This window comes from Anguilla rostrata, chromosome 5 (assembly GCF_018555375.3).
Source record: "Anguilla rostrata isolate EN2019 chromosome 5, ASM1855537v3, whole genome shotgun sequence".
NCBI lineage: Eukaryota > Metazoa > Chordata > Actinopteri > Anguilliformes > Anguillidae > Anguilla > Anguilla rostrata.
Genome location: NC_057937.1, coordinates 17,032,874 through 17,045,699, shown reverse-complemented (window position 1 = coordinate 17,045,699; position 12,826 = coordinate 17,032,874). Strand labels below are relative to the sequence as shown.

The window sequence follows — 12,826 nt, the reverse complement described above, 5'->3', positions numbered from 1 at the left end:
TTTTTTTTTGTGTGTGAACGGGTGGGCGTAAGAGCAGCGGGACACTTCCTCCTCGGCCGTCCAGGGGTTCGCTGTCACGCGGCTCGTCCATGCCACTCTAACTCCACCGTAATCCCGGACCCTTGAGTGCTCCAGAAAATCGTCCGGCCGGTTCCGAGTGTTCCAGAACCCTCGCGAACGCCAGCGCTTCAGACCGCTCTAGAATTCAGGCTTCTCCCTTGCGCAAGAACGGTGTTCATGCACCGCTCACAAACTCTCGTGAGGCTTCACATTGATCGTGTTCCAGATCATTTGTTACAACACATCACCCAATTGCCAGCTACAGGTGAGATCACACTGGGAAAGACATTCATAAATAAAATTATCCAGTACAAATTAATGGACCGTACACCAATAAATGAATAAATAAATAAATGGCTTAACATAACATAACATAACATAACATAACAATGACGAGAACAGGCCATTCAGCCCAACAATGCTCGCCATTTTCCTGACTAAATCAGTGCTCTGATTACCTACAGACTAGATAGTATCTAACACCGTACTTAGTCTAGTCTTGAAAATCCTCAGAGTTTGCTAGCAAACAGTAGATATTATATTGATGGTCACTGTTACCACCATTATCATTGTGTCACTGTGACTGGGACTCTTTTTTCTCTTAAACACAAACATGGCTTCCAATTGCTGTAGAACCGCAGTGGCATGTCCATCAGTTGCCCCAAGCTATGCTTATTATGGAAAAAACACCCCTCCTTGGCAACGAACCGCCATCCGGTGATGAAACACGAGAAAGCGAAAGGCCACGTGTTTCTTCCCCCCGCGAGCTCAGCCAGCTGATTTCACCAATTTAGTTCCACCTCCCGGCTGAGGAACTGTGCCAATGAGCACATTCAGGTGATCAGAGCAAAAATACTGGATATTTCTGAACCAGGGCTTTCCCCCGTCTGCCACCATTTTGTTTCCCCGCACGGTTCTTTTCCGTTCAGGCTCCAAAGGTGCCATTAAGACCGGGCGAGTAACGGGCTGGAGATTTGCATGCGGCTCCGCCCGCGATGCAAAGAGGGATGCAAAGCTTCTGGTCGCCGCGGCACGCCGGAGCGGCCTGCCTGGAAACCCGGCCGGCCCCCGTTTCGCCGAAGGCCCGGGGGGGCCTGGGGGGGGGCCCCGCTCCGATGACGGAGGACGCGCGCGCTCAAACCCAGACCCGCGAGGAGGGGGCGAGCACGCACGCGACCGCGCGAAAGGGCAACGCGAGAAAAGAGAAGCCTCGTCGGTGAGTCACTGCCGAACGCGTGCTTAATTAGGCAGCACACGCAGAAATAACAACCTTTTAAAAGACAGAACCGGAGAGTAAGAGGAGGGCTCCGGGAGGCAAAGAGCCAGCTGTTCCCTCCTCGTTTTTTAAGCGGGTTACGGAGGCTCCGGAGCCGGTCGGGATATCTATGGTCTCCTTATCCGCCGTTGCCGTGGACAACAGACAGCCTGTGATGGGTTCTGATATCTACTGTGGCAAAAAAAAAAACGCCCCCCCCCTGCCTAAAATGAGCCCTCGCTGGCGATGTGGCGGCAGGCCCGAGCTGCCAGGCCGGATCAGCGCACGGCGGGCCGAGCGGGAGAGATTACGGTAATGGGCCCGGAGCGGCGGGGCCGGGTCGGGCTCGGCCGCGTTTGTTCTCGATCCGGTCGGTCGCCCCCCATCACGTCACCGGAGGTGGCTGTGGTGACCTTCTAACACCAATACTGTCCCCGCTCTGACCGCCAACAGGCCTGAGAGTAAAACCACAGACAGAGCACAAGACACAGGCGGGGATGAGAAATGTATGTGTGTGTGTATGTATGTATGTATGTATGTATATATCTATGTTCTTCTTTCCGTCTGTGCTTTTCAACCCTTTTTCTTTGTCATCCTCCCTTGTTTTGCCCGTTACCCGCTCTCTGACCTGGCTCCATCAACAACAAAAAACCCAAAATTTCCAAAAGCCACCAAGCCCACACAGCCTGAGGACTCCTACTCCTACACCCCCCACCCCCCCCACCCCCCACCCCCCCACACCATCCATCCATCGAGGAGGTCCAACAGCCATGACCCCCTACACCAATTCCCTCAGGGGCAAGAGAAGGCTCCCTCTTCCTGCCGTGCCCCACGTCCGTCCGTCTGTCCCAGAGCCGGCCGCTCCACACCGCTGCATCTCACCAGGTCTTTGCTGCGCGGCTGTCGACAGCCAGAGAGGCGGCGAGGCTCTCCATGGGAAAGGGAGAGGCTCTGAGTCACTGGGGATTAATCAGAGGGCTTTCTGGTGCTTGTGTGTTTAGCGTTTTAGTTTTTTTAGATCCATACGGGTGCTGTAACGTTCCGGGTCTCCCGCTGACGGAAACTCCCACAGGGTCGACCTTTCCAGTGGCCAACCTGGCCAGGAAATGCCCCCCTCCCACCCCATACGGGTCAACAAAGAGCCCATTCCCCTTCATCTGCTCCAAACACAGCCAACCCAGTCCATCCCTGGAACAAACCCACCCAGGGGAGGGAAACCCTAACCCTAACCCTAACCCAACCCAGTCCATCCCTGGACTAAACCCAACCAGGAGAGGGAAACGAGGGTTCAGTCAAGGCCTCGAACCAGGGATCAGAACCTCCGTTCCTGAAGGGCTTGCTGATGCGCGCAAACACAGGGAAGCCGCTTGATCGGATGTGCAGAGCCTTTATCTGCCAGCATAGAAAAAACCATCAGAGACTGCATCCCAATGCTCTGAAGTACCGTCTACTGTTCGTCTGGTCACTGAAGCGACTGCTGATTGACAAGGTCAGATTTTTGTTAGATTCCTTTCAGCCGTCCCGGATCTACAGATCAGGTGAAGGATCCAAGGAAGAATGCGACACTAGGTTCTTCAGACACAGCCCAGAGACTTGTAAAAAGGAGGAGGGGCCACATGCCCCACCTTTGGAAGCCGACCAACCACAGGAATTCTCAACCAATGACTTACTGTATCTCAATCAACCACAGCAGGTCCTGATGAAGACTTAATTCAGAACAGTTGTGCATCACACAAAGCTACACCTACTTTAATGTGCACAACTCAGTTACTGATTCTACTTCCTACTGTGAACAGTCCCTGGGTGTAGACAGACACTTCAAGCTTACAAAGTGGCATTAAAGGTCACGTGACAAACACACCTGCACTGCCTCCCTGCCCAACGCAAAAGGATATAAAAATCGGATGTCACGCTGTACTTAAAAAAAAAAAAGATAACTTGAAATAAATGAATACGCTAAGCAGTAAAAAGCAAGGAGGATGTATTGTAATTGAGAAAACACAGGTCTCAGAGGACACACGGAGCAGCGGTATTAAACTATAGCCCGGCTCTATCAATCACAGCCACCAGCCACGCCGTTCGAGCGGTCCAATTATACCTGCGCTGTCAGAAATCCCCAGCATACCGGCGCTATTTTTACTTTTTTCGCGGTTGTTGTAAATAACGCCGCTATTTCGCTCTGCTATTAGCAGCCGCCGCCGCCGCTGACCCGACCGGTGTTCTGTGTCACGTCGGCTTTTTTTTTCCGGCGCCGGCTTTTTTGCATAAAGCGGCCGAAGCAAAACAAGCGGCGCTCGCGTTACCTGGGGTTTGCAAATACCCCGCCGGCGGAAACCGCGCGAAAGGAAACAAGAGCACATCCCTGCGAAAGACGCGCAGTACGGTACGCGTGAGCGTCCGAGCGGTGCTGGATTATTAATGGCGCGACGGCCGCTCGCGTACGGCGTCCATCTTGGAGGCCGGAAGGCTGCGGTTTGGATCCCGCATCTCTTTCTCTGCTCTCCCTCCGCTCCGATTGGCCCTCTGGGTTAAACGGGCGGCAGACTCACTCCCGTCCATTACGCGATGGGGGAAGGGCGATGCGATCTTATCATGTGACGACGCTCAATAATTTTGCACAGACAGACGGCGGTGCAAAATCATTCTGGGGAAAGAGATATGTGACCTTTCTAGAGCAGGAAAAAAAAAACCTCCCTAATAACGCTAAATGATGTAAACGCGTTTATCGTCCCGGAAAAAAAACCCCCGTAGGTACCGTGCCTTCAGGTTTCCTGCTCACGGGGGCGTGATATTTGCAGCGACAAAAAAAATGCAGTCTTCTGTCATTTTTTTTGAAACTGCGTGCTCCTGCCAGCTGAAAGAAGAATGGCTTAGCGAGCGCGGTGCGCCGCTCGGAAGAATTCTTATTATCCGGCGCGCACATTCCTGCCGCCGCGCGAACACAAAGGCCGCGCCGGTCCCCGGGGCCCAATTAGCGCCGCGCGTGGACATCCTGCGGGTTCACCCAGCGCCCCGCGCCAGCGCCCGCGCGGCTCCCGGGGCCGCCACGCCCTGGCGCGGCGCGGCGCGGCTCAGAACACGGCGCTGGCCCACCGAACAAATTAAAGGCGCGGGTTCCTCCTCGGACAAAAAAAGCCGAGACACGGGCAAGGGGCGCAGCTGGGAATGCTGGGCCCTCTGAGAGAGTACTGCTCTGGGCCCCCCCCCCCCTTTTTTTTTTTTTTAAAAAGCTGTGGGCCCCTAGAATCGCCACCGCCCTTTCACCCCGCTAGCGACGGCCTTGGATACGAGCGCTAGCGCGCGAGCCTTTTAGCGCACATTCAAACGGCAGACGATAATGCGAAAGGGTGGGCGCGCCTCGAACTACGCCGCTGCGCTAACAAGCCGTCCTCATTCTTCTTAGTGTGGGTTTCCTAACAAATACTACGGCAATTCATAGGAAAAATGAACAAAGGCTTTTTCGCATAGACACTATATGAGATAGTGTGTAGAGTGACAGGATGTTGTATATCGCACTGTTATGGCGTATCGCATTCGATTATCACGTACTGACGTAGTGAATTGGTGTTGGCCAATCCTGAACTGCATTGAAGTATACAGTAATGTACAAAGGTGGGGCACATGGTACAGAGGTGGTGTATATCCTACTCAAATGATGCAGATAATATTAAGATGGTGTGTATTATGTAAAGGTGATGTATAATATACTTACTGTAGATGGCTGAGATTAAACTATAGTGATTACACTATATACACTGTATACTAAGATGGTTCATGCTATAGTGTGCAAAGATAGTTCATTTCACAGTATTATATAGACAACCACGTTAAAGATAGTGACTATTGCAGTATACAGAGATGGGAGAGATTACAGTATATGCTTTGTCATACAGTATACTGATAAAATGGATGCTATTAGTACTCTGATATTGTTTTTACATTTACTGCTGCACCCTCAGTCCACAATGTCACACAAGCCAACGTCGCACAGTTTGCCCAGCTCTTGCTGCTGCTCAGTTACACTTCCTCTTCCTGCAGCTGTCGACCTCACATCAAACCAGGAAGTGCAAGCGCGTCCTGTCAGTCTAACAAACGACAGCCCACCTGGAACCCTGGCATTCAAAGCTGCTCCGGAGAAACAAAATGGCTGACGGCCAAAAAAGTCTAATGTTGAGTTCCAGTCAAAGACTAGAGTAGTTTACTTTGCTTTGTCATCAATCATACTGGATGTACAGAATACGATGGCATGGGCAGCCATATTAGATCTACAGAATATGATGCCATCATATCTGCAACCTGCATCACCACTGTAAACTCTGCTGTTACTCTAGGACGTCATGTTGCTGTGAGTGCACGTCCATCCAGGCCACAGAAATACGGAACAGATTAGTTTCTTCCAAAGCGCAGGCACATTTTTTGACCAGCCTGTGAATTCAATAGCCCCATTATCAGCCGAATCGCTCCGTGTTTTCTGGAACACAGCTGCCATTGCAGACAGGACTGCGCTCCCATGTGCCACGCCACACTCAGCTTGCATGGCACCTTATCGAGCGCCAGCAATCGAGGGCACGTCAAGACTGTGCCCACAGCGGGGACTCCAGGCCCGGGACTTCACAATCTGCCAGCTGGATAAAGCCACAGTCCTGTGAACCTGAACAAACACACGCAGAAACACTCACACACACCTGCACGAGTGTGCACACACTTACACACTCACACACACCTGCACAAGTGTGCACACACTCACACACTCACACACACCTGCACAAGTGTGCACACACTCACACACTCACACACACCTGCACAAGTGTACACACACACACACGCAAGCACACAGACATACACACTCACACACACCTGCACAAGTGTGCACACACTTACACACTCACACACGCAAGCACACAGACATACACACTCACACACACCTGCACAAGTGTGCACACACTTACACACTCACACACGCAAGCACACAGACATACACACTCACACACATGCACACGCACACAAATACACACACTCACATACATGCACACACACACACACACATCTGCACAAGCACACACACACACACACGCACAGACACAAACACACACACATACAAAGTCACATACACACACACACACACACACACACGCGTCTGCACAAGCACACACACACGACACACACATCTGGTCCCATCACCCCATTTAATATCACATCTCACAAGCATACATGAACGCACACACAGGCACATATACACACACACATACACACACATGCACACAAACACACTCACACACACACACACGCACAGATGGCACAGGAAGTCCCCCCCCCCCCCCCCCCGCACACATTGGGGAGGAGTCGGTGCAGAGGCGACGCCCCCCGTTCCACACGGAGTGATTCCCGGCCTCTGCTGTTAAACGTACATTTAATTTCATTAAGTCGTTAAATGTACACGCATGCACACACACACTCGCAGTACACAGACTATTTGGAATCGTTACACATGCAGCAGCAGGACACACACATACACACACACACACTCGCAGTACACAGACTATTTGGAATCGGTACACATACAGCAGCAGGACAAACACACACACACACACACACACACACAGGCAGCAGTTACATACAGGTATGCCTGTACGCATGCATATGCGGAAATACAAAAAGCTACGCTGGGGAGGAGGAACAGCTTGACCCTTGACCTCTGACCTCACAGGGTATAGGGGTGCTCAGCATGTGTGGACCAACTACAGAAGAGCTGTGGAGAGATGAGGGAAGCATTCTGCAGACTCTTGAGTGCATCTCAGAGTTACTGATATATTACATGTCTCATACTTTTGTGTGTGTGTTTAAGGGGGGGGTGGTGGCAGTCACCAGGCTTATCACCTAGGTAACAGCTACATCTTCATCTGATCCGCTGGTAGAATCCATGTGTGTTTGCCTATCTTAATAAAAAATTTTTGGCGGAATCTCCGATCACAGCTTTGACTCATTAAAAGGAGCACTTCTGCACCCTCCAGATAGTACCTTCAGACACACTGAGCCCTGGGGACCACTCCCCTGCGTTTTAATAGCATTTAAATGCAGGGCGAGCATGCTCTCTGCAAGCGCAGGCTTCTGCACTCTGTCACTGGTATTTTGACATAGCTGTCAATAGAAGAGATGAATAGGGAGACTCATATAAGCGCAGTTGCTGTTGGGGGGTGGGGGGGGGGGTGGTTGGAACAAGGATGATTTCTCAGAGGAATAAAAAAAATAAATTGACCAGTTACAAAATGCTTGAGGTTAACAAGCTGTTGTCACGGAGATCACCGGCATCCCAGCGCCTATCCATCTCACCGAAGTCAGATAATTGTTATCATTCATCTGCTTGGCAAGCACCGTGCTACATCTTCCCACCTGACCTTGCTACCGCGCCTTCCAACGTCCAGCACGAGAGCGCAACAGCGGTATTCGTGACAACGATCTGTTCCCATAGCCCAGTGAAATGCGGGAAGGTAAGCGCAGCCAGAGCTATAACCGCACTCCAGTGTTACACCAACCCTGGGGAGCGGGTGTGACCCGCAGCCAGGGGAGCAACTGAGGACAGACCCCAGTTAGTCGATACCACAATGACAACTCATTAACCCGAGGACTTTTTACAGGACTACATCTGGGGGTCCTTACCAATACAGGGCTGACTGTGGAATGCCCGTTCAAAATGATAAAGAGCAGCAACCAAGCTTGAGCAATTATGTAAAGACTATCATCAATTTCTTAACTCTGCACAAACCAATACACTTGACACCTTTGGAGATTTCAAGACGTTTACATCATCAGAGAGGAGGTTCAGATAAAACGAAAGACTGCGCACATGTACTGTCAACACCCACAGAGGAACCTTTTCAAAACTATGCCAAAGCAACAACAGTCCAGAGTAAACACAGCTCAAAGACAATCATTGGGAGACAACAAGCCAGTATAAAATATATTATTTTTATTTGCAAAGCCAAACCACAATAGTTTCACCTCATTCTCTAGGTTAAAGAATAATCACATTCAACCACAGCACAAATGCCACAATCGTCCCTCCATTTGCAATAAGAAGTAACATAAAAACACAGATCATAAAAAGAAGAATAAGAATGATAGTAAACAACCTCCAGGTGATTGACAGGCCTTTAACAGTCACACTCTCTGCTCTCTAAAGATATTAATTACATAAAGCATTGCAAAACGAATACTTCTTTGCCAAAATTAGCCACTCTTGTCCATTGAAAGAAATTATTTGTAGCCAATTTGATATTTAAGCTGCCAAAGAGATGAGAAGCTTCAAGATCTCACTAACCTTTTACTGTTGAAAGGAAGAGCCTAGCATTACTTGATATTTGTTTTATTCCATTTACAGACCCTTAACCAGGGTGGTGTATAATGCATGTATCATCACTTCTGTATCACTTTACACAGTTATAGTTTTATTATGGTCATTCAGAGGTATCATGGTCAAGTGCACTGGAGAAGTGCCTTTTGGGTTTCACATCAACAACCATAATCACGCACTAATGCTTGGACCACTTCTTCGCACTGCTGCCCCTCTGACCACTGCTCCAAACTGTTGCTCCATACTGCTGCTCTGACCACTGCTCTGTACTGCTGCTCTGGCCACTGCTCCACACGACTGCTTGGACCACTGCTCTGCACTGCTGCCTCTCTGACCACTGCTCCAAACTGCTGCTCCATACTGCTGCTCTGACCACTGCTCTGTACTGCTGCTCTGGCCACTGCTCCACACTACTGCTTGGACCACTGCTCCTCACTGTTACTCCAACTGCTTCTCTGACCACTGCTCTGTACTGCTTCTGGCCACTGCTCCACACTGCTGCTCTGACTGCTGCTCTATGCTACTACCCTAATCACTGCTCAACACTGCTGCTATAGCCACAACTCCAAGCACCTGAACTATTGTGAAAATAATCATGTGTATTCATGAATGTATTGGTTACTTGAGTACACTTTCACAAACAGTGATTTTCTCTTTTTTTCAATGCAGAACATTGCAAAAAATGTTTTGTCCTCACATATATTTGGACCTACACTCACAACTACACAAAACAATGCTGAAGCTAGGATTAATAAGCTGTTGAGGCATCAATAATTTAACAGAAATTTCTTCAAATTCTTAGAATGGATTTTAAACCACTCAGAGACTTAACAGCACCTGTCATTTATAGAAGACTGCATTATTCATTATCTTTACAATCCATTTCTAAAGCTCTTCAGACTCTTACTCTGGTATTTAAATCAGTGTCACAGAATAGGGAATTCAAAGCTCGCAGCACATTTTGGGATCCAACATATTTATTTTGCATTCGCACAAATTTTAAAGCACAGTAACCTCTCAATGTGGCCACGGCCTTTTGTACTCATAGTCCATATCTCCTGTCTGCATCAACACTATTCCGATCCGAACTGCACCTGCGTTTCCCAGCAACAGCAAAAACATGACGGCCTTCCGAAGACGCCCGAGAGACACCGAACGCCCAGGGTTTTCCCCTCACTCATACGTCGAACAGTACTTGATCCCTAAAAACGAGGAAAGGCGAGTGTGTTCGAAGAGTAACGATTGAGCGCACAGGCGCTGTTGGGCGCTGTCCACCACCGAAAGCGCCTGAAATTCTATGTTCCGCCAATTACAAACGAATATATCCCCGCAGTTACAGCAAAATAGGCTGATTTTACACAATACCCAAATGGAGAATTCTGCCTGTCGACACGGCGGTGCATTAAGGACTTATTCATCTAATAACATGTATGTTTTTAGCGAATAAATCACTCGGAAAATGGCAACACTCCAGCAAGCACTTGGAGCAGAGAGGCGTTTCTTCGTTGAGTGACTGAAGACCTTGCTAATTTCTCTGTATTTAAAACCAGGCGTTTAACCAAACATCATAGCATCGAGCAATGTGTAATATCGGCAATCTAGAGAAAATAGCCTAAATGAAAATAGTCCAATGACTATCCAATTATTTGCACGACACAGATGCTGGTTTTCAAGTGCTACAATTAAACACAGTGTGTAATAGCCAACTAACAGTGGGTAATTGGACAGCACGATTACATCGCTGTCTCTTGCAAATTCGTCAACAACATTCGGCAACACAACTATAAAAACCATCCTGGTAAGATTAAAAATCTGGGAGGGAACACTAATCAAAGGTGTGGGAGAAACAGTGTCTGGTACAAGTAATATGGAAATAAAAATGGCCGTATCTTTCGGAGAGGTTCGGGTGGTACCATCTCTGGTGGTGCATTCACACACACACACACACACATCGTCAACTTGTAACTTAATATGTAAATATTATGATAAAGCTCATCGTATATAAGTTCACAATTTCCAGTTCAGTTTACACGGTTATTTGGCAGCCCAACGAATTAACATGAAAAAAATGCAGAAGAAATGCAGAAATCGCCAGTTAAAAGGGGTTTAGATGTCATATTTTCTGCCAACGTTAAATCCGTATTACAGGCAGATATTCCGAGAAAAAAATCAGAGAGCTAACCCTGAAAACTGCATCAAGAGATCAGACGCGGAGGGGAAAGCGGCACAGATCAAAGAGATAAAAGCATGGTATTAAGATTAATTGAGAGAGGTGTATTTTAATGGCACTCAGCTGGGACATAACTGCTCACGGTTCGCGTTGTATACGCACACAAGCTCTTTCGCTAGACACCAACATGCACCACAAGAAAACCGGGGTTGGCTTTTCAGCACCATTATCGTGAACAGCACACCCATATTTTCCCAGCCTCCTGCCGATTAACGATTAACAACGCTGTCCTTTTTTACCCCGAGCCACAGCCCGCGTTACAGCTCAGCGCACGAATCGCCGCTAAAGCTAAAGGTAATAATTCCTTGAAAATATGGCGGACCTAAGTATTCACCAACTAGGAATGGACAGTGCGGTGGGGGTGGGGTGGGGGGTAGGGGGAGCGCAATCTCAACCCACATTAAAGGCGGAAAGACACTTAAAGCTATAGACTTACTTCATCTGTTTCACGATGGTGCTCTTGCCTGATTCTCCTGCCCCTGTTGAGATAAATAAAAAAATCACTGAGTAAAATGGCTGTCGGTGCTGCATAAATTATTGTTTTAAGGCGGTAAGGGCCATTACAGGAATAGGAAGCCTCTATGTTCTGTTACTGCTCTAACCGCTAGCCTATTATTTGAAACCCGTAAACCGGCACGGACGAGAAACCCGGGATCAGCTCCCTCCATAGCCTACACAATATTATCTTACCTAGCAGGAGTAGTTTCACGTCTTTAGCGGCAGTGATTCCATCTTCCTTGAGGTTTTTCTCAATCGCTTTGCTCCTGTCCAAAGCCGCTCTCTCCTCGGCGCTCAGTGTACATCCCATGATTAGGTGAGCCTCGTCTCTTCTTTCTCTCCAAAACAGGCGAGATACGAAAAACGAGCAATCCTTTTTCCTCTGATTTCTTCCCTATCCCTCTCTTGTCTCTCTCGCTCGCTCTTTCTCGCTCCCTCTCTCTCTCTCGCTGTCTGTCAGCGACTAGCTAAAGCATTAAAAACCGGATTGACGACAGCTGATATAGGCTTGAAACAGGGCTTGTCTCCGTCTCTGGCTCTCTCGCGGTCTCTCTTGAGGGGTAGTTGTGCTTATTTCTCGGGTTGGGGTCTCTATTGGGCGGCGACGACGGCTGCGAGCGATCGCATCGTTCAGCTTGCTGACAATGGAGGAGAAGGAGGGAGAGTGCGCTAGGCTCTGCACTCCTGACAATCTCGCTGACGTCAGGAGCAGTGCAAGCGAGTGAGCGAGCATGCTCGAGCGAGCATCGTGCACCGTTAAATACAGCAGCCACAAGGAAATAACGGATTTTATTTCAATTCATTTTATTTTAAAACGTGTTATACCGTAATAATGAGCTCATTATAAAAAATAAATAAATAAATCAAACATTTTCACATCAGTAATCGTTTTTCAAATATGCGGACTCTGACTTGGGCCAGAGAGGAGTCTAGCTGGTACTGAGAGAGCGGCTGTGTGCGAGCCAAGCATAATCGCACCTAGGTGTGGTCCTACACAAGTCTTGGGAAGAGTTTGTCTGTTCTTTATAACCTTTGAAATATGACACCCTGCACACTTTCCCTACTCCAGTTCATGCTTTTTACAGCACAACTACGAAAAACAACGACAGCGTTATTTTATGATGTTGTGATGATTATAAGTGCTGATGCTCATTTTGTTAATATTGTTGTTTTTAGCTTAAATGGAAGTGTGATGATGATACTACTACTAGGTACTACTATTATTAGTACTACTACTACTACTACAACTCCTACTACTATCATACTACAACTCCTACTACTATCCTACTACTACTACTACTACTAATATTAATAATAATAATGCAGTATAATAATATTAATAATAATAATTGTTATTATTATTATTATTATTATTATTGTTATTATTATCATTATTATTATTATTATTACTATTTCAAAAATAATACTGATC

General features: G+C 48.0%; 1 protein-coding gene across 2 annotated transcripts in view; it reads right to left on the bottom strand.

Annotated features, from left to right (window-relative positions):
• The window catches only part of LOC135254861 (guanine nucleotide-binding protein G(o) subunit alpha), a 111,003-nt gene extending 98,896 nt beyond the window's left edge, over nucleotides 1–12,107 (bottom strand). Inside the window, exons 1-2 of one of the 2 annotated variants that reach the window (XM_064335429.1) lie at nucleotides 11,587–12,107; nucleotides 11,333–11,375 (exon numbers count right to left, since the gene is read on the bottom strand). In XM_064335429.1, coding sequence (XP_064191499.1) covers nucleotides 11,333–11,375; nucleotides 11,587–11,704 — 161 coding nt within the window. In that variant the 5' untranslated portion in view covers nucleotides 11,705–12,107. The remainder of the gene's footprint in view (nucleotides 1–11,332; nucleotides 11,376–11,586) is intronic. The other variant, XM_064335430.1, reaches the window with a different exon arrangement.
• Nucleotides 12,108–12,826: the final 719 nt, after the last annotated feature.